Genomic DNA, 27,800 nt, shown 5'->3' on the forward strand with positions numbered 1-27,800 from the left:
TTGTAACTATAACTCTGTCTATTCACACCACACAATAAGTGTGGCGGCCAACACAGTGAACAACGCTTAATCACAAGGACTCAATATAGAGTCGCACTCCGATTTGCTCTCGACAGAGGCGCTCTCCCAGTGAAGTACTGATGAGAGACTTGTTCCTCGATCTTTGAGTACACGTACGAGTGCACACACTCTCGTTACGTGTTCTTGCCCCAAGAGCGACAACGGAATGGCCCCTCTCCACGCCAGTCGTGAAGGGGTATATCTTTTGGTCTCTTCCATTACTCCTTCAGCTCAAGGCGTCAGGAATATCGTCTGCCAATCAGCATTGCTCTTCTAAAACGAGAGAATGACGTTTCGTTTAAGGTGACCAATCCGTAAATCTGTAGCATTGGCGTTTGGCGTTTGCTGTCTCCCTGTGAAAACCTCTGAAACTGCGTACTGTGTTTGTAAAGAATGCGTAGGCTGGGTGATCCCACACAGTGTTGCGGAATTTGCTTTTAAGCCGAACGCAGGGTCGTTTTCCCCTTTCACTCGGGCAAATGCTGTCCGCTCCATGGGCGGTCGCCGTCCGACGTAGATAGGCTGAATTGTCCTCTGAAGGGACCAGCCTCTCGGCGTGTGGTCCGCCTCTCCCGAACTAAAAGCTCTTGTGACCGTCGTATCTTGAATGTGTGTGTGTATGCCAGCCTTGAGTATCTCAACCCCGATGCACACTTGTTATTTGCGTATCGTTTACAGGAATTCATACAACATTGACTTTATCTTATCGAGTTTGGGTTCGAATGAAACGTCTTGATGTGCGGAATATGATTGTGAGGGCGGAATATGTAAGCAATGAAGGTCAGGAGACCACGATGTCTTACACTGTGTCTCTAGTAAAGCCAACCAATGCCCTTGGAAGTGCAAGGAGATCCTTTGCCAGTGCTTTGCTAGACACAGTTTCTTCAGGTCTGGTTGATCAGAATATTCTGTGTCCTTTAATCTCCAATGCCTCGCACTCGAAGATCAAATGTGTTGCGGTTTCCTCGCCCATACCACAAATCCTACATTTGGGGTCTTCTTTTATTATCCCCATTGTATGTAGGTGTTTTTTGAAATTCTCATGGCCTATCAATAGTTTAGCTGTGAGTTTGATTTCTCTCCTGTTCAAGTCCAGGATTGAAACACTTCTCTTAAAACATGGCTTCAGCATCAGTATCTTGACATGTTTTTGGTTTTGGACCTTAGCCCAACATTCTACATGCTGTCTTCTTACCTAGTCTCGTAGTTTTATTGTTATTATCGCCTTGTTGATTGTCAGGACAGGTTCCGGTCCAATATATGGTGTCATCGCCCCTATCCTGGCCAACCTATCAGCTTGCTCATTACTCCTAATCCCTGAGTGACTAGGGACCCACAATAGGTTTACCCTATTGCTTTCCGCTAGCTTCACGAGGACTTTGTGACATTCTGCCACAATTTTTCTTGTTGCAGAGGCTGCCAGTGCTTTCAGGGCTGCTTGGCTGTCTGAATAAATGAAAATGCTACGACCTCTGTAGCACCTCCGCAAATTATTCTCCAAGCACACCTTGACATCAGATATTTCTACTTGAAATACAGTGGCCATCTTCTCTAGAGATATTGCACTCCCCAGCCTTGGTTGCACTCCGTATACCCCGCCCCCAACATCTTGGTCTGTTTTCAAACCGTCAGTAAACCAGAGTATGTTCCCACACGGTGTCGAATTTTGTTCTCCCAGAGCTCTCTACTTCCAATTACTACAATGAAAGGCTTGTTGAAGCAGCATTTCCCCAACCATACCTATATCTACCTCACTCAGTATTTTAGTGTGAGATCCTGGATACTCCAGTGAGTTCCAGTTTTTGCCAGTCTTTAATCTGTGTGCTCCAGCCGCTGCCTCCATCTTTATCCACAGGTGTAATGGTGGCATGTCCAGCATGGTTCCCATCCCAGCAGCGGATGTGCTGCTAATTCCGCCTGTAATGGCTAAGCAGGCTAATCTCTGCACCTTAGCAGTCTCCCTAGCAGCTACCTGCTGTTCTACCTTTTTTCCACCACACTGTAGCCCCATGGGTGGTCATAGGTCTTACTACTGTGGTGTATATCCAGTGCATACTCTTGGGGCTTAAGCCCCAGTTTTTACCACAAGCTTTCCTGCTGCTCATTAGAATACCTTTCGCCTTGGAGCAGGTACTCCTTATGAGAGGGGTCCACGATAGCTTCTCATCCAGGGTTACCTCTAGACATTTCACTATCCCCTTCAGTGGTAGAGTTTCATCGAGAAGCTTGAGATTCCAGTAAGTGTGTTGGATTTGCTTCCTTGTAAATGTTACTACAATAGGCTTCTTAGGATTGACCCTTAGATCCTGCTTCCTGCACCAATTTTACACAATGTTCAATGCTCCTTGTGCCACAGCTCTGACTGTACTTGAAAATTTTCCAAGTGTTACTATGATAAGATCGTCTGAGTATCCCTGGAAAAAGTACTGTCTAGAGTTTAATTCTAGAATGAGTTCATTCTCCACAAAGTTCTGCAGTTGAGGAGACAGGACCCTTCTTTGTGGATTGCCTCAGGTGGTGTTGATTACATTTTTTCTTGCATCATGGTGGCCTCTACCTTTCAAACACTAAGCATGGCGCTAATCCACCTCCAAATGGTGGTCTCCAAGCCATGCACCTGTGCTGCCTTAACCATTGAGTCGAAGTTGCTGTTGCTAAAAGCACCTTCGATGTCCAAGAATATGCAGAGGGCTATTTGCTGAAAGTATAGTGCTTTCTACACCTTCCCAATAAGTTGGTGGAGTGCAGTTTCACGCGATTTTCCTGGTTGGTATGCATGTTGATTTATGTGTAGAGGGACCCTAGTTAACCTCCTCTCCCTAACATGCACACTGATCAGTTTTTATAATGTTTTAAGAAGAAAGGAGGACAGAGTGATTGGTCTCATATCCTTGGACTTGATATGATCAGTTCTCCCTGGCTTTGGAATGAAGATAACCTTCACTGCCCTCCAAACGTTAGGAATGATCCGTGCTGCTAGGCCAACCCTAAATAACCTGCATAGGAATCTTAATAAGTTCACTCCTGCTTGTTGCAGGAGTGCTGGAAAAATTCGATCTGGGCCAGGTGACTTGAACAGTTTGAATGTGCCCACAGCCCATTGGATTTTACTATGGTCGACACATTCTCTGGCAGATTCCCAGTTCTCCCTCCGAATACCTGAAAATCGATACCTCACAGGGATCGCGTTGTGGTCTATGTCGTCTATCAGCGTACATTGAAAAAAATGAGTCCAGAGTAGTAGTTCCATCTTTTCGTGTGCTGTCCTTGTGCTCCCAATCCTCTATCCTTAAAGTTCCTCCTGGGTTAGTTGGTATCCTAGTGGGGATTTTGTGAAGTCTGGCCTGAACCTCTTCACAGAATACCTTCCAGGACGCCTGATTTGCTCGCTTAGTTGCAAGATTGTATTTGTCAAGGGCCTCCCAATATTCTGCCCATTGACCTTCCCTTCCCACGAGGCTAAACAGTCTTCATACCTGTTTCCTCTGTGATTCCAGGTTGTTGTTCCACCAAGATACATCACTATTCGTGCACTTCTTGGTGACTGAGCAGTTGTCATGGTATGAGGTCATGATGGCAGAAGTCACGTCGTCTGCTGCCTCCTTAATCTCTACTGGCTTCCAATAGCCTTGAGTCGAGGTCCCTCCTATACACCTCCTACTTCATTTTCCAGGGATTCCGATAGGCCATGGTCTGTGTACTGCCCATTTCAGCCTCAAACTTAATATGCATATGGTCTGATGAGGATGGCTCTAAAGCCACATGCCATTGTTTGACATAACTACCCATCAAAGTGGAACCGAAGGTTATGTCAGTTACCTCTTCCTTTCTTATATTCCTAAATGTAGGTTCCTTGCCCCTATTGAGAACGTCTAAGTTATTAGCTAGAAGAAATCCTAGAAGTTATTCACCTCTGCTGTTGGTGTCTGTGCTGCCTCACGCTAAGTTGTGGACATTAGCACAGCATCAAATCAATAGTTGGTCGCTCTGTTGTGCACAGGCTTCCGTCAGTCTCCTCGCCTCCTGAGAAGAAAGGGTATCGTCCTTGTAAGGAAGGTATGCCGAGGCCATTAAAAACTCCCTCGTGATACCTTCCTCACGTTTCCGCATCGTAGTGGTCACTAAGTCCCTAGATCAAAAGTCCGCTATTGGCATGAAGGAGATACCATTTTCTACATAAATGCACGTTCTGAATTTTCTTATATTTCTAGCATGAAACAGCTTACCTCCAATGCCGCCGAGACCCAATACACCCCCTGTATAGAAATATGGTACCTGAGTCAGGGTCGAGTCCATTTCTTGTCTTCCCAGAAGACGACTCAGGACAGCCCTTTACCGTGTTGCAGATTTATCTGCACCAAATACAGTCTACATCTGGCCACCATTGTCACTTCTGACAGCAACCTGTGAGAACCCCAATAATAGTCTCAGTTCCTGCTCCCGCATTGCCTTCAGGGACTTCACTCCGACTTCCTCCTCAAGGGTTTAGCCGTTTGGTGCAACCTTCCGGTTGATTGCCTTCCAATCCTCTGTCGAGACTTTCAGGTTTTTAGACCCTATTTTCTCAATCAGAGTGTATGGAGAGGTATCCTTAAGGAGTTTTTGCACTCAGATTAATATCTTTGCAGTCTTGAAGAGCTCAGACACTGTCTTTACCAGCAGCTTTGCATCCTCCTACGGTGATATTATGGGCACCTTTTCCATGAGCTAGTTCACTGTATCGACCACCTCACAGACAAAGATAAGACCACTGTGATACAGATATTTTCCCTTGCCTCAGCTTTCTCAGGATACGCTTATCCTGAGAAGTGGGAGTCTTAGATTCCTCCCTTGTTCTCCTACTTCCTGCCCTCGATGTAGAAAGAGTTTGTACACCCTCTTCGCCCTGGAATAGTCTTTTCTTGGAAGTCTAGGGCTCAAGCCTCTCCTTTAGCTTTTTTCTCTAAGAAGTTTTCTCCTCTGAGCCTCAGACAAGCCTTTCATCTTAATATGGCCAAACGTCTTAGTAACCATTCCCATTTCTTGAAAAGGTCTGTCCCCCTGTTGAGCTGAGCGGATATTTTCCATCAGTTCCACCCCACATGTTTGGGTGTCTGAGGTCTCAACTTTCCCCTCAAACTTGCAGTTTTCTTTTGTGTCCATTTTGGTCCCACGAGATTTGGGGATCTAATCTGTCCACACCACGGGAACCCCATGTGTTGCAAGGCTAATTACTCAGGGAGGTCGCCTGGTATCCCTGAGGTTCCATTCACGACATTCATGCATCTCATCACGCCTTGAGTTCGTTATTGAGGAGTTGGGAAAGGACAGGGAATGGATATGGGGTGACAGGTTGTTGTGAGCCACACTTAGTCTGGTCCATTGGCCAAGACCTTACTGACCATAGGTTCCCACAGGCGACACACCCCTCAGCTTCACGTGAACATACAAGCCTCTCCACCCACACGGACAGTGCTACTTCAAGGTGGTGTCCCACGGAGAGGTCGGCAGCCATACAAATACAACTGAAAGGTTTTCAATGACATAAGCCACATTTGGCCATCGAAAGGAATCGATGGTAACATAAGAAAATTTGTGCCAGACAGAGATCCTCTTAATGTGAGTGGTTCCTAAAAGCTGCCTCGGCCTTCAGAGCACGCTCTCCATCCAACCCAAATTCCTGCCCTATTAACCTTCATTCGCATTGTGTCACCTACCCATCAACGCCTCGGATTCCTGCAAGAGACCAGGGTTCTTCTGCTTCTGCACTGACCAAATGGATACTAGATTGTCGCACCTTTTGCAGAAGTCGCCCACTCCCAAGCTGGAAACTACTCCCATTTCGTCTGGATGTGTGACCTCATGATCTGGGCATCATTTGACACAAATAAAACGATTGGTTATTACTCAATTTAATGTTCAATGTTCATCACTGTGGCCTCAGCGGTGGTCAGCTGCTGTGTATGCCACAGTGTCATCACTGGCAGACTCAAGCTTCCGAGAGATCGCTGTGTCAGCCTGAAGCCCAGGCCGCTGAATTGCGGTCTGGCGAGTTGCCCGCACAATGGTCCGTAGGCGCTTGCCATGTAGTAGATCCGCTATGAAGGAGGGGTCACTGTGCTGCGTATGTCATTGATTCACACGTCGCCCTGAGAGCATTCTGTGCCTTTCTCTCTACTGTCCGCATTTTCCCGCTAAATGGACCTTGGCGTCGAGTGCTGTCATGTCTGATGTCATGGATTACCCTTATCCTGACCTGCCCATTTTCTAGGCCTTCTGGTCCAAAAGATACGATATTAGCAGAGCGGTGCAGGCTCTAAACTGGAATGGCGTTACTGTGCCCATCGAAGACTCATCAGTAGTAGCTTCCATCCTGGACTCCAGCATCAGTTATCAGTGGTTACGAAACTAATGGCATTACACCAGGCACTGAAAGTATTACTGGCACAGGTTGACAATACTGGAACAACCTCACAAGGTGTTACAATACGCTAATGAGAGATCGAGTGTGAACGACATGAATACCGTTGATCCTACTGATAGACAGCCACTAAGGTAGCTAATCATGGTATTTATATTGAAATGAGGAGAGGCTTTGCCGTCTAACGTCATTAATAATGACCAATTCGGTCCAGTCTATTAGGAACGGTCAGCGGTCTCCAGTTCTAGTTTGCTAAATGGGTTTGTTTCAGTAACATAACTTCTCCACCAGGTCACCAACAGGTGTTGTTGAGTACCATCTGCTGCATCTTACTTAATACTACAACAGCAAGTAAGGCAATTCGGTGTGTGTTTGTCTTGCACTTTTCCGATAAGCTCACTCTAACTCCCACACAGAAGTGTCGATGTCGTACTCTGGTGACTGATTACCCATGGCTAAAACTTTATCCCTTGTGACTGGCTTATGTTGATACATGCTTGGTGCTGACGCAATGCTGGACTGTGGAGACTTGAAAAAAATTGTCACTCTCCCGTTCCCATACAATCTCGATGCGTGACAGCATTTTAGTATGAAAAGTGTCTTCTGTGAATGTCTTCTGGAAAATATAGTTTTGGATTCAAGACACTTCACGTCATAAACGTAAAAGAAGATCAATTTTCAATTACGTGCGCCAACTGTCGAACTGAAGGGAAATAAAATTTTTTTCACCATTCAGATTTCGTTACTTTAGAGAGCCTATATACGACTCTTCAGTGTTGTCGGCTTGAGAAAGTGAAAGGGAGGTTGGAGATAATGTAATTATCGATTACCGAAGCAAAGTCGATCCTGACACCTAACAACAAACGCTTTGACCCTAAACTAAATTTACATAAAGGGAATTCCATTTTTCTTTACGTGACGCATATTTGTAACAAAAGCACAACATTGCCGATTGCTTGCTGACTCCATAGTTACTGTATAATAATTCTGAAATGTCCCTGACGGATTTGTTAGTTGGCATCCAATGACTAGGCCAGATTGGAAGTTACTGAGCCCTCCTCACTGAACCATCAGTTTTTTGTTCTTGTACTGACTGACCCCGCCTCCGTTTATAGTGGTCCCCCTCTTGTGGCATGTAGTGAGCAATTACCCATTACATAGGGGTGTCCAGTTACTTCTGATGAGATTGTGTCTTTGACACTGTGAGATGGTACGCTCTTCATCCCTTGGACAGCTAGTGTTGCTCCACATGTCACACGGATCAACAGGAAGTGTCGCGAGTGTATGTGTTAGGAGACTGTGGAATACAGTACAACTTTGCTACTTAGCGAAATCTTGTTCATTTCTTTCTTACACAACATTTTAGACTGTCGACCAATGGAGCCAGCGCAGTGGACTGAAATTCGTATGGAGGCCTTTCAAATCCCCGTCCACCTAGCAATTTTAAGTTTTCTGTGGTTTCCCCAAATAACTTCAAGCGACTGAAGATATGGTACTGGAAGTACGCCGCTCCAAACATTTTCCCCATTGTTCTTCGACTGAGAACTATCAGTAAGACATTTAATTGCCCAAAAAAACAACGTCATCAACAAACAAGAAATAAATTACAAGGTGGATGTTTATCGGAAAAGCCAAATGCATACTTTCCGATATTTTATAACTGTGTGACGGAGTAGAAGAGCAATCTTGACCCTTGCCTTGATTTCAGTATTCGAACTTTTCAGGGAGGTCTCGTGGATTGACAATGATTCATCAAAATCGACAACACTTAAACTTTCTTATAGTCATTTTCGACAACATCCTCTCTCTTGAGGGTTGCTATTGCAGCAAGTATGATAGTTAGTCTTTCATTCACAGATTATTTAACAATGGTGTTAGACATGCCACGTAATAAAACAATAAATCAAAATTAAAAGTCAACAAACTTGCAAGAGTATAATTAAGTAGTGGTCTAATTAATTCCGAAACAAATATTACAGGATTCAGTGACACCTCTATCTGCTTAGATAACGACCATATTGATACCGTTTCCCTTTCATAGTTCTGTGTGTTGTGCCAAAGGTTTGTATGAAAAACTGAGTCAGCATCCCTCCATAAAGTAGGAGACGCTGACCTCATGGAACTGAAAGACGTTTAGCATTTTACATCACAGAACTTGAGCGTGCAATTTTCCCTCGCATCGACCTTATACTGGGAAAGTGTGTTCCGCAGTGACAGATGTTTTAACAACTGTAACATACTTTACAGTTCCTCCCTTGTATTATTTACGTAATTCTTTGCTATATATTATGTTGTATTTAAGGAGTAGGCTGGAAAGCCTCAATGTAGATCACAAGCTTGAAGAAAAAATTGGGTAGGATGAAAGTTTGAGATGGATGGTGTGGTGCGCTTGGGTAACTCAGCTAGTGAGGCAACTGCTCACGAACACTAATGCTGCAGATAAGAGACCTGGATTAACAAAATGTTTTAATTTTTCAGGAAGTTTCACTTGAGCGCAAGTTCCGCCGCTTTGTTACATTCTTGAAAGCATATCTCGGTATAAAACATCTCTGTGGTCAAACTATCAACTTTCAGATCATTTTCAGTTTATAGCTGAACTTATACCTCTGACGTTGGAAAATATTCGTTCATAAATTTCGCTTATCTTATCTTTTGAAAATAAATGGTACACGGTAAGTCTCCTTCATGTTACCTTCAGTCTCCAGGCTGCCACGTTGTAAGAACCTGTTATTTTCTTATGTGTAATTTGATTACAAATAATAGTATTACTTATCAGAGAAGTGATTAATACCCTTTTCTAATAATACCTACAGCTTCTATTTATGTTTCAGCCATATAAATACATTGGGAGCGAATGGTTTGGTGAAGTGACCTTCTCACGCCATCACTATGCTGTCAAATGGATATTTGTACTGCTGTAAGTCGAACCTGCAGTATAAAATTATTTTTGGAAGTCCGATTACTATTGCTGTTGTAATGCAAGACATTATTAAATTGAATTTCATGTTATTACGGTTTGGTAGTCACCAACCTTATCCCTCCAAGGACGATTCTGTCCCTAAATTTACAAGAATTATCCGGGTAATATGGTTGTCTTCGTTTGTAGAAGTCTTAATTTCATTCCATCTCAGAATTCTACTATTCTGTGTCATTAAAATGCTTCTGCTGTCCTCTCAGTGATATGTCTCGCCTTCCGAAAAATTAATATTCAAAATTTTTCTTTCTCATGTAAATTATTTTGTGGGATACATTACAATGCACACTCTGTCATCACGCTCATAAACATGACTGTGATGAGGACTTGACACTCTGCATTGCGAAACTGTATTGAACAAAATTCAGTTTGCCTTTATGTCTGACGAATGATCACGACACTGTGTTGCAATACTTGAATTGTAACTAACGGCTAGGCAGTTGCCCTAAATTCTGCCATCAACATAACAGTATATTGACTACGTCTCACTCAGAGCCAAGTGCATCTTTTGCTCCGAAACTTCATCCCCAAGTTAGTTGGGCAGAAAAGTTATTGTATGAAACATCGTGCTGCTTCACTCTTAACAGTTATTCATCTAGCACAAATTTAGTTGCAAATGCATATGGCTTCTTCTCTGCTGGACCCACAGCTTGCATAACTTCATAATATGGTATCTTCTTTATACTTTTACAAAATTAACTGCAAATAGTTAATCCCTTGTTGTTTTTAAATAAGCTCATGAAGAGCTTGTTTCGGCATTTGAGCCATGGACGACACGCTAAGTATGGGCTGCTTTGTACCGCTGAGGAAAAATATGGATTCTAGTTTGGCGATTAAGTAAAAAGAATGATAGTAAAACTAAAAAGACTGATGATGTTAAAGAACAGCCTCGGAGTGTAAGATGAATGAATAAGGACTCTGGTGAAACTCTTGTTTCCAGGAAGGCGAAAAATCGGGTACCCAAATTCAAATGGTTCAAATGGCTCTAAGCACGATGGGACTTAACCTCTGAGGTCATCAGTCCCATAGACTTTGAACTACTTAAGCCTAACTAACCTAAGGGCATCGCACACGTCCATGCCCGAGGCAGGATTCGAAACTCCGACCGTAGCAGCAGGGTGGTTCCGTACTGAAGCGCTTAGAACCGCTCTATCACAGCTGCCGGCCTCGGGTACCCCAACGCGTGCTTGTGATACACCGTTCACCTGGTTCCTAGTGGGGGCTGCAGGTGTGTCACATCTGTCACGCCAGTCCTGACGCATTTCCGAGCAAACCACTGGTTCAAGGTCCTCCTCTGCACCTGTTCAAACTTCATGACCTGACGCAACCTGTTTGCAGAGGTTACATCTGGTATCATTGCAACAAAATGCACAAGCTGTTTCTTCAGACGAAAAATAGTATAAAATGCGCTGACTCCGCATCAGAGTGGCACTTCTCAGCAGCAGCAGCAGAACCAGCAGCAGCAGCATTTACCGACATGGCGTCCAAACTGATCATCTTTCTCGCTCTGGCCTCTGTGCTCCAGGTACGTGCAGTCTTTACTCTCAAGTCTACTGCAGGGTAGCATCATGGCTGTAGCACCTGGAGTGCTCTGTGTCTTTTTTATCTTGGGATTTGGAGGTGTTTCATCTAAATTGAAACTACGTGGTTCAGCCACTAACATATGTAACTGACCTGAAGATCAACCATTACGTCCGATTCTGCCTGTAGTGTGTACCATCGCGGTACTGAGGAAACATGTAATCAGGAAAGCGTTTTCGCCACCGAGGAGATCCGTTGTTGCCAAACAAAAACCAATAAAAACACCAGCACCTGTATGTTATTTCTATATATGTCGCACACACACTGACCACTGAGCTACGGAAGAAATTTCTGTTTACGTTTTTTCTTATATATATATATATATATATATATATATATATATATATATATATATATATATATATATATATATATTATTTTACACCTCTAGTTCCGTAGGACTAAACTGAGGAGCAAATCTCCATGGTCATGGAACGTGTGAGCATATGAAATTCAACAGAAAAGTGAAAACATAAAAATAAAATGTTTATGAATCCAAAAAGACGACAAGCTATCATTTTATAGAAACGCAATCGAGAAAGTAACACAGGAATTAGCTCAATTTTTCAAGGAATTCTTCGACTGACTAGAAGGACTGACCCATAAGGAAACTCTCCAGTTTAGATTTCCAAGCACGTGTATTAAAGACGAGAGTTTTGAATTTTATTCTTTATTCAAAATGAATGCTCAAGAGTCAAAGAGGTAGGATCAAAATGCAGATTGGACTTCTGCCTAGCATGCACTGTGTGAAATCTGATACTGTTAACAAAAACTGACATTAAAGAGTGTATACATTGATAAATCTGTTTCGAAATATTAAGACTGATGAACAAGAGTCCGCAATAGATTCGCGAATTTACACTACTTACTTCTCGAACCGTCTGTTTCTGAGCCGAAAATACCCATTGAGAATGAGAAGAGTTACCCCAAAATACAGTACTATACGTCATAAGCGAGTGAAAATAAGCAAAGTAGATTACTATTCGTGTCGAACTATCACGCCCTACAGATACTGATGTTATAGTAAAAATGTCAGCATTTAGTCTTTGGACAAGATCCTGAACATAGGCATTCCTCGACGGTTTAACATCTATCTGAACACCCAGAAATTGGAACTGTTCAGTCTTACTAACCATATGCCCAATCTGTGTAATTATAGCTTCAGGCTTTGTTGAACTGTGTGTTAGAAACTGCGGAAACTGTGTCTTACTGCGATTTAGCGTTAGTTAATTTACTACAAGCCACCAACTTATGTCTTGTACTGCATTAATTGAAACAGCGACAGTGCTCCACACAACATCCTTTTCCACAAAGCTAATCAGCAGACAGAAATACTTTAGAATCACCTGTAATACTAACAGGCACATCACTTACATAAATAAGGAACAGGAGTGGCCCTAGCACTAACCTCTGAGGCACCCCCATTTAAAAGTGCTCTTCTCGGATCCCACAACGTAGCCATTCTCAATACTGTGGAGACTAACCTTTTGTTGACGGTTCACTTACAAAGTTGACAGTTGATCTCGTGTGATCGTTACTAGACCGATACTCTTTCTTTCCAGTTATTCCATTAAGATATGGAACTACAAGGGTAGTGAAAAGGTAGCTGGAGGGTGGTCTCAATATCAGCAACCTGCAATCTGCAGTATAATGTATCTGGCATCCACATCTTCAACAATGATTATGGCGTTACTTGCATTGTCGTGCAGTCACCACCATCGTCCTCTTATTCTTCTTCTTTTTCTTTTTCTTCTTCCCCTTCTCCCTATCCATCTTCCCTGCTTTCTCCTTATGTCTTTCCGCAAAGAACTCTTTTGCAGTCTTCAATATCACCGCGTTTCTTTCGACGTGACTTTTCAATCAATTTCCCATTTCTCTTTTCGTTGAACTGGAATTCTTCTCACAATCCATACTTATGTCTTACTTTATTTACTGTACATCCCTCATTTGTGCATTGAACGTACAAAAATTCGGCTGTTGCACAAGGTGCCACATTCAATACTGACTTAGGAAATTTTCTGTGCATGAAAGTTTCCTGATATTTTAACTATATCATTTCTGAAATAACGCTCGCACTCACGAGGATTCACTGTTTTCACTTTGATAACCTAAGGGAGCCTCGAATACACATTTCCCCCGAGTGTGACTCAGTCCACACTATTCCAGAATGAAACCTGACGATGTAGGAAGTCATTTAATATCCACATTTGGAACACATTTTCACGTTCAAAATTCGGATTCCCAACAGTAAAAAAATCGGTATAGACAAACTGAAAACCAGACTGTTGCAGGACATAATAAGCTGATATAGAACAGTGGTTAAGCTACTTCTCCACAACCATCGGAAGCCTAGTGATACAGACTTCCTCTTACAGTCCGAGGATATTCACTAACAACAGTAGTCCAGTTTTGTTTTAAATTCATCCCCAAACTAAAAGACAACATTTTCCTCAGCGGCACATAGCAGCTTACGCTCAGTATAATGTGCAACCATTTGGGAGGTGTCGCATTTTCATTTTGATTGAAGTCTTAATAAATGTTGAAGGAAAACTCACTGTTTCATGGTACAACCATTCTAATATATCATTAGTTCTAGTGGAAACAAAGCGTTCCAGGCACACTGCATGTTATGGATAGAGTGACTTTATTGTCTCTTGTTACTTTACAGATTGGCACATCGACCCCCACGTGGGGCCTTATCGGCGGTCTGGGAGACGTACTCGGATCGCTTGGACAGGCCGTAGGTACGATGGTCAACGCCACCCACGAAGTCGTCTCCGGGATCGAGAATACTGTCAACACTGCTATCCAGACGGGCGAGGATCTTCTCGTGGACGCCCTTAACACGACTGCTAACGTCGTGTCCGACATACAGGTGGGATTATAAACAGTGCGTGAAAGACGGTCACGATCTATAAGAGGAGTTACAATATTGGAATCATTTTCTTTCATTGTTTGCAGGCGGATGTCCAAGACCAAGTTGAGACAGCGGTAGAAGGAGTTATGGTAAGCAACTAAGTACTAGACGTGATGTCATATTGTTGTAGTGCTGCATAGTTTTTGGCGAAGGTAGACATTCATATTCACACGCTAAGTTCTTACATCGCGTCAGAATATACGTTTTTGACAACCTGTATGAAGCTAATGTTTCTAGAAAGTAACATACAACTCAAACTGCCGTATTTTTGTGCCACTCTCGTAACCAACGTCCGAAGTAAGTGGACTGGAGCTGCACTCGGATAAACTGCTCAAATCTCTCCGGAGTTTTCTATACAGAGAAAGAACGTGTAACTTTTCAGCTTGTATTGTATTGTATGGAACTGGGGACCTAGAAACGATGGAGAGGCTTCGTCCCCGCCATAGCCCTCAGTGGTACACAGCCCCACAACAGGCTACAGCTGTCTACTCACCCTCACCCCACCACCGCCCCACACCGAACCCAGGGTTATTATGAGGCTCGGCCTGCAGTGGACACCCCCCCCCCCCCGGAACGTCTCGCACTAGACGAGTGTTATCCCAATTTTCAATTTTGGCGTGGTAGCGTTATCATGGTGTCATGGTGTACGCGTACGTAGAGAAAGTGTTTGCGCAGCAATCGCCGACTGAGGCGGAATAAGTGGAACCAGCCCGCATTCGCCGAGGCAGATGGAAAACCGCCTTAAAAAGTATCCACAGACTGGCCGGCACACCGGACCTCAACATTCATCCGCCGGGTGAATTCGTGTCGGGGACCGGCACGCCTTACCGCTCGGAAAGCAGTGCATTAGACCGCAAACCGGGCAGGTAACTTTCAGCTTAAAAATCAAACGATGCTAACTTCCTGAAATCGCCATGTGGAGGTCCAAAATTTCTGAACAGCGATAAAACGTGAGGCTCCTGAGGGGCCTTTGAAACGGCCGAGGCCAATTTCTCATCGTATTATGTATAAACCGACTTTTGGTTCGGTGTCTAATAACCACGTCGTCGTCTACACTTTGAACACCATTTTCCTTTCAAGCCTATAACTATCGTTTGGTTTGGTTAAGATATTGATAATTTGTTCTTCCCCAGCCGAATAATCACACAGCAGGTCATAAAAGAGGGGTCGACTTGTTTTCGTAAACTTACTGACCATCGACATAAATGTAGCAACTTTGTTTTGTCATGCGAATTGCACTGTCTTGCGGTTCCACAAGCATTTTTCGATGAGTAGCTTTTCGTACAAGAATTCAAGGAATAAAAAAGAAATTGTTTAAAATATCAAGTGTTCTGTAATTGATTTGGTGAAAAGAAAGACGTAACAGCAAAATGTGTCTCTCGCTGTAAACGGAAGTGTGCGCCACCTAAATAACAGACACATCATTAACGGTATTTTACAGTAAGGAAAATTGTAGAACAGTTACAGGTCGTACATAAATGCTGACATAAGGTCTCGGAAGACAAGAGATTTTACGAGGCACAACGCATCTGCAGTAAAAGTGTTACCAATGAAACCAGAAAAACAACAGTTTTTACAGGATAATTCCTTAGTTTCCTTTCGTTTTCGTAAACATAAATACCACCACTTTCACATGTCGTTCCCTTGAGATTTAGATGATATTTAACGCCTGTGTAAGTCCATGAACTTTTCATCAAGGTAATACATTTTTTATGGTGAGTGAAAGGGGCAGAGGGTCAAATAATGTGAAGAAGTATCACACCCCACAAGAAAAAAGAGATTACATTCGTCTCCATATAAATCCCCCTAATGCAACACAGAACTGGTTAAGCTCAACTTACCTGTCATATTTCCGTTTGCCGTATCATTTAAACTCACAGCGCGAACTACAGAACATAGCAAACATAAGATTTTTTTCACTTTGTTATTTCACGCCAAACATCTGAAATAATTATTTCACTAAATATGTTCTTTAACATTTTTGTGTGTAAAGGATGTGTCAGAACAGTTTTCAGCGAATATGTATTACTTCATAATCCCATAAATTTTCTGTTTCTTGCTGCAAAACTTTAGTCGTGATTTCGTCTTCCCATATCAGCATATTTGCTGTGATTATGCCTTTACCTGATGACTTCGTTATTTCTCAGTCACGCAAATGTTTTACATACTTCTTTTCCGTCTTCTGGAACTAAATATTCCTTCCTTTGTTCCATAATTTTTCTTGGCCACTTATCTTCAAGGTTCTTCACAATTTAACAAGTTCTCGAAGTATCTGACTAAGATCTCACCATTTTCCTCCTTGTTCACTGACAGTTTCTCTTTCTTTTTCTCTTCGAAAACTCATGATCTGTGGTTGGCTTCAAACTGAATACAGTTTTTCAGTCATATAAGGCTTTTCTTATATTTCTGGGAGATAGTACTTCTTTTGGACTGGCATAGCAATTTCGCTGTCAGTAAGCATGTTTTTTTCTGTTGCCTCAAATGTATTTTACATTTTTCTACGTAACAAGCTTCTACGTAACAAGCTGAACTTTTTCAGTTACCCAATCGCAGTCTTCAGTTCACTACCTGTGTCTAAGTGTTACCTGTATTGATTTGCCAAAATTTACAGGATATTATCCCCGGAGTCCATTTTCTTTTCCAGTAGTAGTTTGTGAAACTCGCTTCTGCCTCCTTGCAGCTTCTCGCAGTCCACTTTCATTGCCTTATTGAGACACAGATATTTCTTATTTACAGGAATATGAATAGTTTTATGCGCGTCAAGAAATGATAAATCTCGATTGGTTTCTTTGGGAACTTCTACGTTAACAATTACGCTGGTGATTCGTACTAAGATGGCAATATGGCACAGATGATATTCACTGAGGCCTCTGCACGGCGATCATTATATTTTCCTTTTCCTGAAAAGTGTTATATAGAATGTGGACCTGATTTTACAGTCAAAATTTTCGCCCATCCTTTAACACTTGCGTTTACTCTGTTGTGGGTTGAGTAAAGTTTTTTCCAAAACTATCATTTTCTTTCTGCTTGTAGACTGAAATCGTCCCTTAGAATTATTACAGTGTTGTTTAAGTTTTGTGTAGTTCGTCCTCTAACTGATCCCAGAGTGCTCCTACTTCCTTTGGATTTCTTGAGTTTTACTGATTTACGGGAACGTGTACAGTACATAAAGGACACTTCTTTTTTGCACGTTACAGTAGCAGCGGTGATTATTCTAGAGGGAGAACTAAACTCCGTTACAGAATGTGTTTTGGCTTTCCTACACTAAACACTGACCCAAGCTGTTAATGGTTTCTTCTGATTATCACGTTGCAAAACACTAACAAAACCATTGCACAAACTACTCCGTTCGATTAAGAACTGATATTCTAGAGCCAACAAGAATTATAGTTGTATATGAAAAAAGATGAGCTGGTTATGTCGTCTCTGTAATTAATCATACTACGGAAATAAGCTTATTATACAAGGGCCTCAGGAAAGTTGCTACAGATGACACCATGTTCCCAATATTTATAAGGTGTCAATAGAGATTTGAGAAGAAAGGTTTTGGTGGTTAAATCTATACAAAAATGAAGAGATGCGTAACTTATCACCGAAGAAGTAGAACTTCAGTCCTACGGTAACTTGTGAAACGATTCACATCTCAACTGTAGCTTTGACTCCTCATCAGTTCTCCTCAGTGCCTTTCACACATACAGAGTATTTGGCTACAGTTACATAAAGTGACGTAAATTACAGCTGTAGTACAGAAATTGAAATACAATATCAGAGTTAGTTGCAGTCTTGTGTTTTCCTACCAAGTAAAGAAATTAAATAGTGCAGTATTGTGTGAACCCCAGATAATCACCTTCATTGTCAATTCTTTTTCCAACAAATATCGAGAAATAACCTTAAATCAGAATATATATATGAAGATGGTATCTGTTTCTTCAGACATGTCCGAAAGAACAGATACCATCTTCATACACATATATAGTTAAGGCTCATCGGCCATTTGACCAGCTTCTTCTATGCGGATGCACGAACAGTGCCCAAACTCTTACGGGAATCGGCAAAAAGCAGCGAGTATTGAGTATAATGGGCAGGGGCACTATGAATATAGTGCGGGACAATAAGTTGGGAATGAGGCTCTCACGGCATGCGTGCCAGAGATAAACCCCTGCAGTCGCACTATCCTCTGTGTCCTCGGTGACTCAGATGGATGCAGGCACGGAAGTTCAGCGTGTTCGGTCAGAGAGCTGGTTGGCATCTCTAATAAAAAAACTGAGTGGAAGGAACAACAAACGAACTTGAACGGATGTCATGTGACATCCGCAACGACCAAACACAACGATCAACAACGGACAAAAAAGAGGATAGAACGTCTGCCATGGAAGCAGAAGATCCTGAGTTCGAGTCCCGGTCGGGGCGCACATTTTCGACCGTCCCCGTTGACGTACATCATCGCCTGTATGGAGCTAAGCGTAGTGATTTCATTGTAACTTAAATCAGAAATTGGATTTACACGTAGATTTTGATAGTCTGTATTACATTAACAGATGAAGATGGTATCTGTTTCATATTATTTATTTTTCCTAACAACGTTCCCAGGTTTCATGGCTATTGTTTCTCCCTTTTGCTTACTGACGAGTGTGTTGGACACTCATCTGTAACTGAGGTGACAGATTGGTGACATAAATCCCAATCTGTTTAGTTCTCTATAGCCCCTAAGAAAATAGAATTTTTGAGCGAAACCAGTGGTCACACATTTGTTCCATCGCTAATGCTATGTTCGCGTAAAAGTTGCTCTGCACTCCACACATAACAACAACAACACTACGTAGACGTCACCGGCTTACTACCTGACTACATTCTTGATGTATCCGCAGCCGGATCAAATGACCTTCTTGACGCGATATTTCAGGAGGCCCGCTGGCGACCACCTTCAGGTAAGAACACTGGTTGCTAAATCTCGCTGGCGCAACGGACACTTTCATGCAGATACAAAGACGACATCAGTAGCACCCGGCGTTACTTCAGCATATTTGTCTCAAATCAGCTTCTGTTACAAGAAGGGAATACATCCCCTAATTCGTTTCCAGTCGTTTAGTTGTAAACCTCGGCCCCAGTTATCCGTGTGTTCCCGTGCCTTCTTCTAGAACCTGACCGGCAGCGTCTCGTCTGGCATTCTGAACTCTGTGTCTTCGCTGGCCAACGCCATCGGCAGCGACGTGGCTCAGGTGATCGGCCTGCTCGACAACGCGGCCGAAGACAGCGTCGACGCCATCGTCCAGCTGACGGCCGACGCCACCGCCTCCTTGAACCAGCTGGTGGACCTCGCACAGGCAGTGGGCGACGCGAAGCTTAACATGGTCGTGTCCTCACTCAAAGGGGTAAGAGAAGCAGCCTGCTGGATAAAAAATGAAACTTGGGATGCCAGTTTCGTTATATAGAGTTGAGCAGCAGTTTATTCTGAAACATTTACTTCTCACAAGGTGACTCACTTGCCTTCATAATTTTCACGATACAATGGGCTACAGCTACTGCTGCCTTTTACAGTTGCTCCATCTTTTTTTTGTATTCGGTTATGAAAAGTGTCTTTAAGGCCGGCAATGCAGTTTTAGTTTTTGTGTCCCTATATATTTGTGGCTACTGCTCTTAATATGCTCCTATATATTGAAGATTAAATAACACGAACGAAAAACATGATCGAAGCAGCAAATGGGTTACCGCACTACTGAGAAGTTTTTGAAAATCTCTAGGTTGCGACTGCAAGAGAAAGGGCTGCGTTTTAAAAATTCCTTTGCTGAATTACTCTGAAACTTTGGCTTAAAAATACAGTTAACACAGTTAACAGAATACAGTTAGGAATACAGCTGACATTAGCAATGACGATCTCGTGCTTACCATGTGCTTGTTCGGCCGTTAGTTGCAAACCGAATGCTCTAGTTCACCTTGAAGTAGGTCCGCATTCATCGACTCAGTGTCGTCTGCATCCCGTTCCTATCTTCCTACGAAGTAAGCATAAAGGGACTGGAACACACGTCGAGGCTTCATGTACGAAAGCCGAACTATACATACTACAACTAATTTAATTTGCTCATTCTCTTGCATATCGTTTCACTGGGTTACACACGAAATCTTAGTCAAGAAACAGAACTACGGATATATTTAAACACAAGAAGGAACAGGTTGAATAGGGGTAGTCAAACTGTTTTACCCACCGTCTACTTAGGTACCTCTGTTAGTAGTAAAATTTTCTAACTGCCCAACAGTTACAAAGTGGGGAAATAACTTCATAAAATTTACGATGCAGAGTTATATCAAGTTAGATAATTTAATAATAATGTCTCACCAAATATTCTGCCAAAATTTTGTAAAGTGTAATGAAAATATGTTTAACCCCAAACGCCTACTACCCACCCTTATAGCTGGAACGCCCACTAGTGAGCTGTAGGGACCAGGGTGACTACCAATAGCTTAGAGGGATATTTGCTAAGGCATCTACGAACATTTAACATAGCGAAAAAAGAAGAAATATAATGAAAAATTAATGGAGGAGACAGATATTAGTAGTAAACAGAGCAGAAATTTTCGTGAATGATATCAGTTTTCCCACTAGCTGTTATCGATACGATTACACGATTTATTTTATATTACGTAGTTGAGTGATACATAGTTTCAGCTGTGTGGCGCGTTTCTAGTGCAACTAATGATGCGTTAAGTACCACACATCCTTACACTTGTGACACTGAGTAACTTTTATTTTCGTAGTACCCTGTGATATGCCTGTAATTATAAAACCCAGCTAGCTACACGTTGCTTCTAAAATTCGGCGACGCAGATGAGTACACTGACCCCAACCCAAATACGAACATTTAAGAGGTTACACACTATCCTTTGAAAATGACTACAGAGACAAAAATATATAACAGTGAACAACATAAAATATAAGGATGCTTCAATCCCAGCAGTAATTGTTAGTGCAGCAAACTGTTATCATACAAGAAGTTTAGCGTGGCTGTGGACCGTATTGCAACTAAAACCAGCAGCAGCTAGATATTCAAAGATTAAGAGCGGTGTAGACAGTGAAGGAGAACAGAATCAAAATACTTTGCAATTAAGAAAGTTAAGAAAACATGTGTTTTCGCATCTGCACGCAAACTCTAATCAGCTCATTTACTCAGGTAGAGCACACTGATGCTGTGTTTCAGTCTGTGGACACTGTGACGTCACTGGTGGATTCTCTGGTAGCCGCCAGCAGCAACAACACGAGCAGCAGACGTTAAAAGTCGACGCCAGCGCGGGGGAACATTCATCAGCTTCTTTGTCCTAACAGATGTACTGTAATGATGCGACGCCAATCGGAAATGCTGAATAAAAATGTGTGATAGAAATAACCAGAGCTCAAGCTCTGATAACACAGAGCCAAACTTTTCAAATGTGAACCACAGCTAACAGAAAACGTCTGCGCGGGCAACACACTTTTATCTGCAAGATCACCAACGTGGGATGTCTCCCATGACGAGAAATACTGTAGTCTTCATGGCTCCCACACATTGGCCAAAAACCCAGTACACATAATTTCGTCGCGAACATCGTCGTAGTGCCTTAATTAAAGGAAATGAAATCCACTTTTGACAGAGATGTAGACTCGCGACACGTTTTCCCAGTGGACTATGTTCGCGCTCTCTCCCATGCCTCCGTGTTGACTCTCAAAGTCGTGAACTTAAAACCGGGCGCTTAGAAACCTTTCAGATAGAAAACGACCAATTTCACCGAGGAAAATCGCAGTCTCGGAGTGTACATATTGCAGAAAGTTTAGATTTATTCACTACTGTAAAATTCGCAACCCGTTGTAAACGAAGGATTCGTTAACAGAAGCCACTTAATTACACTATCTGATCAAACGTAGCCCTTTGTATTTCGGAACTGACCACCAGATATTACTAGAGGCAAACCCGCCAGTATAAAAGGAGGCAGGGAGTGTTGTGTTGTCAAAATCGTGGCACCAGCTGCACAAAAGGAAGGCGCCACCGCTCCCCCCCCCCCCCCCCCCCCCCCCCCCCCCCCCGCTCTGGAATTGCAAGTCTGTATACAGACGTAAAAGAAATTCTCAGTACTATCAGCCAGTTCAACGTCCCGAAAATTCTAGGAACAATTCAGAACACAGTAGCCCAGCTGAGGTAAGCTTCTGATCCGATCACGAAATTTACGATACTATGCAATGCAGTTTTCAGGCTTCTTGGGCCTTAATCGAAGGTGCACGATCATGACCTGAAATGTCGATAGCATTCTGTTTCAAAGGAACGCCCTCCAAGAATTCCTTGACTCATATAAAGTCGACGTGGTGTGAATCACAGAGACGCGTCTAACACCGGATGACAACTTTAACGTACGAATCTACATAACGTATAGGACTGACAGGCCGAATCGACAAGGGGGCGGTACAGCCGTGTTAGTCAAGAACAGACTGCCGCACTGTTAACTAAACACACCACGCCTTAGAAGAGCAGACGCCACAGCAATAGAAACAGTAATAGCAGGGAGATCAGTCGCTCTAATAGCTGTTTACCATCCTGCACGGAAGCCAAACCTACATCCTGATGACCTCACCGACTTGACAAACAAGGCCGAATATGTGATAAAGGTGGTGACCTCAACTCCAAATATGGTGCATGGAATTGCTGAGCCACCAACACCAACGGAAGAATCTTACGTAAATACCTAGAAGCACACAGCGGCATTACAGTCATAGCACCGACGCTCTTCCCCTACCATTGAACTCAGAGACCGGACATATTAGACATATTTGTCTGTAAAAATCTGACACCAGCCCACCATAACAGTAGTAAATGATCTGGACTCGGATCATAATCCGGTACTACTGTCACTAGACAACGACCCAGCAAGGCAATTTGACATTAGATCTATTTTTTTGGAAATTTGCGGTAAGGTCTTATGGGACCAAACTACTGAGGTCATCGGTCCCTAATCTTAAGCGCTACATAATCTATCTTAAACTAATTTACGCTAAGGACAACACACACCCATGCCCGAGGGAGGACTCGAAACTCCGACGGTGGGAGCCGCGCGAACCGTGCAAGACGCCCCAGACCGCGCAGCTACCCTGCGCGACACTAGAACTATTAAGACATCATATACCAACTGGGAAAGGTTCAGTAACCTTCTTCAGACGAACACATCGGAGATTCCACCGTTACACACAAAGAGAGCAGCCAATGCAGCATTAGCAAACATCAGTGAAATCATAGTATAATCCGGTAAGCAAACCACCACTGCTATAATCCACACCATCTCCAGAGGGGCTTTCCCACAGCATATTCAAGATCTGCTGCAAGAGAAGAAACACTACCGCCAGAGATGGCAAACGTATCGGGACCCAGCAGACCGAATCAGGGCCGATAGACTCGCCAGAAAAGTGAGACGCGAACTCCAGGCCCACAGAGAAACCACCTGGGTAAACGTTCTTGCTGACACTGAAAATAACACGGAAAACTTCTCGAATCTTTTCAAAACCAGAAAGGAGAAGCAAGCCGTCATTAAGCCGCTCCACGGTAGAAATGGGATCGTTTACGAAGCGGAGGACAAGGCTGAGGCAATGGCCGACACTCTGGAACTGCAGTTCACCACTCCAGCAGCTGTCGATGACGAGAGTGACGATCACGAGGAACATGTCGTAAGGCAAATGAACATAATACTTCGAAATCTAAGCGACACAATGTTTTCACCAGTGGACTCCGATACAGTCAGCACACGCTTCAGATATATACCATGGACAAGAGAAAGGCACCTGACCCAGACAACATCCTACCTCTTCAACTGAAACACCTACCTCAGAACGCAATTGAGTTTCTCACAGCCCCTATGCAACGCTTGTCTAACTCTTCAGTACTTTCCTCTGGCTTGGAAACAGGCAAAGGTCATAACAATACCAAAGCCAAACAAGGACCACCTCTTTCCCCAGAATCATAGGCCGGTCTCCCTATTGAGTTTTCTGGGGAAAGTGCTGGAAAAGATCACATAGAAGGAACTACAGAAAATCACTACAGATAACAACATTATCACACAGGAGCAATTCGGCTTTATAGTGAGCATAGCACCACCCACCAATCCATGAGACTGACTGAGGAGATATGCAGAGCTCGCAACATCAAGCATACTACAGGGGCAGTCTTCCTTGACATATAGAAAAGTCCTTGATAAGGTCTAGCACCTGGGCCCTATCTACAAGCTCAATCTTCAAGGCTGCCTCAAACACATCATTCACATTCAGGTATCCTTTCTAGGGAACAGAACGTTTTACATAAAACTATCTGGTGCCCAAAGTAATATCAGACAGATAAAGGCTGGAGTGCCGCAGGTTCCATACTCGGCCTAGCACAAATGACACAAATGACATACCAAAGCAACCAGGGGGTCACCTGTCGCTGTTCGCCGACTACACTGCGCTGTACAGTAGCACTAGAAATCTACTGTTTATTTCCAGAAAACTTCAGCACCACTTACAGTTCATTCAGAAATGTGGAAACCTGGGGAAGATAACCATTAATTGTACCAAGACACAGGCTATTATGTTCACCCACAGGAGAATGAGCCCCAGCATAGTTACTAGATTTAGCAATGTAAACTTTGTATGGCAAGACAACGTCAACTAGTTAGACATAATATTTGATAAGAGACATACATTCAAGAAACACGTTACCCAAATCAGTAGCAGAGGTTCCCAGCATATATCTTCATTGCAACCACTCTTCAAATGAGAAGGGCTAACTGTAAACAATAAGCTAAGATTATACAAGTCAGTAGTACTACCGCCGATATTATATGTATCAGAACTCAGGTCATTGGCATCAAAGAAGAGCATCAAGAAAGTTAAAGCAGTGCACAATAGATGATTGCGCTTAGCACCAAATGCGTCCCGCTATTTTCCCAATACAGATTTGCACAAATTGGCAAATATCGACCCCATCACCAAACTCATAAAACAAAATCAGAAAAATTCTTTGCATCAACCTCCAAGTATCAAAACATCAGAAGGTTAGGAATCACCCCTGACCACACCACAACAAACCTTCCGAAAAAGACTGTCACACGTCAATTTCAAGTCTAAACCAAATCAATCATCCTGACACGCAACCAAGACACACTACTAATTACGCCTTTGAACCCATCATTTCAACCCCCCAATCTCAGACAGAAGTCATGCGCTTCAACAGTCCTTCGACAGACATAGGGGTCCAGAACCCATCCGACAAGCCTCTCCGTGTTGCGGGCAGAGAAGTGGTAACGGCAGAATGAGACAGCTGGGAGACCTCAATGACCTCCAACGCAGACTAGTCTTTGGGTGTCACCTGAGTAACATATCCCTCAGGGACATTTAAACCCCACTAGATCTGCCCACATCGATTTTTGCTTATGTGAAACTGAAGCGGCAGCGCGAAGAATCAACTACAGCTGAACCAAGACCACTAAGATCTGACGTACTGATGGACAGGGACCGTAGATCACTGGGGGGTGTGGGCGGGGGGAGAGGGGGGCGAGGTTGTCAAAAATCGCATGAAATCAGCGGATTGAAACACTCGAGAGTTCCTCAGTGCAACCAGCAGTCGATTAGGACAATGACTGTGCATAGCGAGTTAAAAAGAGTGCAACGGTCGAGTAAGCTCCTCACAAACCGCACACTGCTGTAGTTAAAGCTAAGTAGCACATAAAGTGATGCAAACAGTGACGCCACTGGACAGTCTATAACTGGAAACGAGTGATTTGGAATGACGAATGATGCTATAACCTGTGTCAATTAGAGGAAATAGTTTGAGTTCCTCGAATCCCTGGAAAACGATACCTACGATGTATAGTTCAACAGTGAAATATGGAGGAGATGCTGTTGTGGTATAGGGGTGTGACTCCCTTATTGCACTTAAGGAAACGCTACATGGAGAAGGATATGAACACATTTTACAGCGTTTTATACTGTGGACACTGGAGGAACAGTTCTTAGACCACGACTGTATGACGATGCTCCCTGTCCTAAAGCAGCATCTATGCGACAATCGTATAACATTCCTGACAGGGACTGGCCTGCTCAGAGTCTTGACCTGAACTTAGTGGAAGAGCTTTATGATGAGTTAGAACGTCATCTTCGCGCAGACCCCAGCGCCCATCACTATCACCTTCTTTCGTTTTGGCTCTTGAGACTGAATAGGCTGTTATTCCTCCACTGCCAATCTGACACCTCATTGAAAGTGTCCCCAGCGTTCAAGCCATCAGAAAGGCGAAGGGTGTCCATATACTGTAATTATACACATGTATGTTTGTTAAGTTTTAATGTGTTATTGCAGTTAAAATATTTGGATAAAAAATCCTAGGTCAAGACCTCTAAAACTCCTTTATTAGATAATTAGTTTCGGCTCATAGATGAGCCACCTTCAGTTGAATAAAAAATCTGTTAATTATTTGATTCCGTGTATACAAGGCACCAGGCAATACACATAGTCATAAACCGTGTACCTGAATGGCTCTTCTTGTCATGTACAGACTAGAGTAGGCCGTCATGGTTACATACAGGTCTCTGACAGCCGTCATGCAGCTACTTCCTTGTTCTTGTAGCACTGCGAGTGACAAACGTGGCTAACCACGACGACATACTTTATTTTGTACATGAAAATGAGAGCGATTCAGCTGAACAGATTCTGACGATGTGTAATGCCGGGGGGCTGGTATACATGGAATCAAATAATAAAAAGAAATTCATTACACTGAAGATGGCTCGTCAATGACCTGGCACTAGTTATTAAACGAAGGACTTTCAGCGATCATGATATAGGAATTTTATCACATATTTTAAATTAACAGATCGCATATCTCCCGATTCGACAAAGACAAAGAACAATGTGTTATTGTAGTATTAAATGATATGTTTAATACAACAATAAAAGGTTGTGACCGAACCACAGTGAGACCATCTGCTTCCAAAAGAACCTCAAGTAACCAAAGAGTGGTATATTATCTACGTGTTTAGGTATCCAAAGACGATCTCTCTGGCAAATATAACAAATAAATCTATCACTTCTAATAATGTGGAAACCTTACGTCACCTCCTAACTACCAGTCAAGAATTTCACTACGAAGAATTTTGCTTAGAAATACAGCAAGAAATGTTTAAGAAACTATTTTACAAGTATACGCAACAGAAATAGATGTACTGAAATGTGAATAAATGTCAAAAGAGAAGGAAAGAAATACAAAAGGCTATACATTCAATAATCACAGAACAGAACAAAAAATCATTTCCTATTAAAGTAGTAGACATATGAAACATAACGAATAAGTAGTGGTAACATAATGTAGACAACCAAGATCTGTAATGTAACAAATAACTGAAAACAGAACTGAAACTGTTGTGTTTGTGAGCAGTTTAACAAGATGAATTCCAAAAGTAAATGACTTACATAAAATAGTACAGTGTGAACACTGCTTAGAGTGCAGAGTATTGACATAAAATGTGGAACAATAGTAAGAAATTGTAAATATTGAGAAAAGAAATGAACTGAATTAATTAAGAATTTCGCAACATGTTAATAGCAGAGAATTAAATGCCTTGTAAGATATAAACACGTGGAGGCACCTTCCTTGCTCCCCAATAGTAGAGAATTAAATGTCTTGTAAGGTATAAACTGTCTTGCTAAACCGAAGGACAAAATACAAATAGGACACAGTCATTCAAAGTTTAACTCATTAGAAACGTCACATAAAACACACGTGTTACTGAACATATTATTTTTTCTAGAGGATACACTATTAGCTGATTCATGCAGTCACAGCTGAACAGAAGTATGAAAATGTGTGGTCAAATATCCAATATCAAT

The 27,800-nt window shown here is 42.6% G+C and overlaps 1 protein-coding gene across 2 annotated transcripts in view; it reads left to right on the forward strand.

Annotated features, from left to right (window-relative positions):
• Positions 1–10,835: 10,835 nt before the first annotated feature.
• The window catches only part of LOC126419889 (uncharacterized), a 92,565-nt gene continuing 75,600 nt past the window's right edge, over positions 10,836–27,800 (forward strand). The window contains exons 1-5 of one of the 2 annotated variants that reach the window (XM_050087150.1): positions 10,836–10,959; positions 13,684–13,890; positions 13,977–14,021; positions 19,071–19,304; positions 21,126–21,311. In XM_050087150.1, coding sequence (XP_049943107.1) covers positions 10,912–10,959; positions 13,684–13,890; positions 13,977–14,021; positions 19,071–19,304; positions 21,126–21,200 — 609 coding nt within the window. In that variant the 5' untranslated portion in view covers positions 10,836–10,911 and the 3' untranslated portion in view covers positions 21,201–21,311. Of the gene's footprint in view, positions 10,960–13,683; positions 13,891–13,976; positions 14,022–19,070; positions 19,305–21,125; positions 21,312–27,800 lie in introns of those variants that run through there. The other variant, XM_050087152.1, reaches the window with a different exon arrangement.

This window comes from Schistocerca serialis, chromosome 9 (assembly GCF_023864345.2).
Source record: "Schistocerca serialis cubense isolate TAMUIC-IGC-003099 chromosome 9, iqSchSeri2.2, whole genome shotgun sequence".
Lineage (NCBI taxonomy): Eukaryota > Metazoa > Arthropoda > Insecta > Orthoptera > Acrididae > Schistocerca > Schistocerca serialis.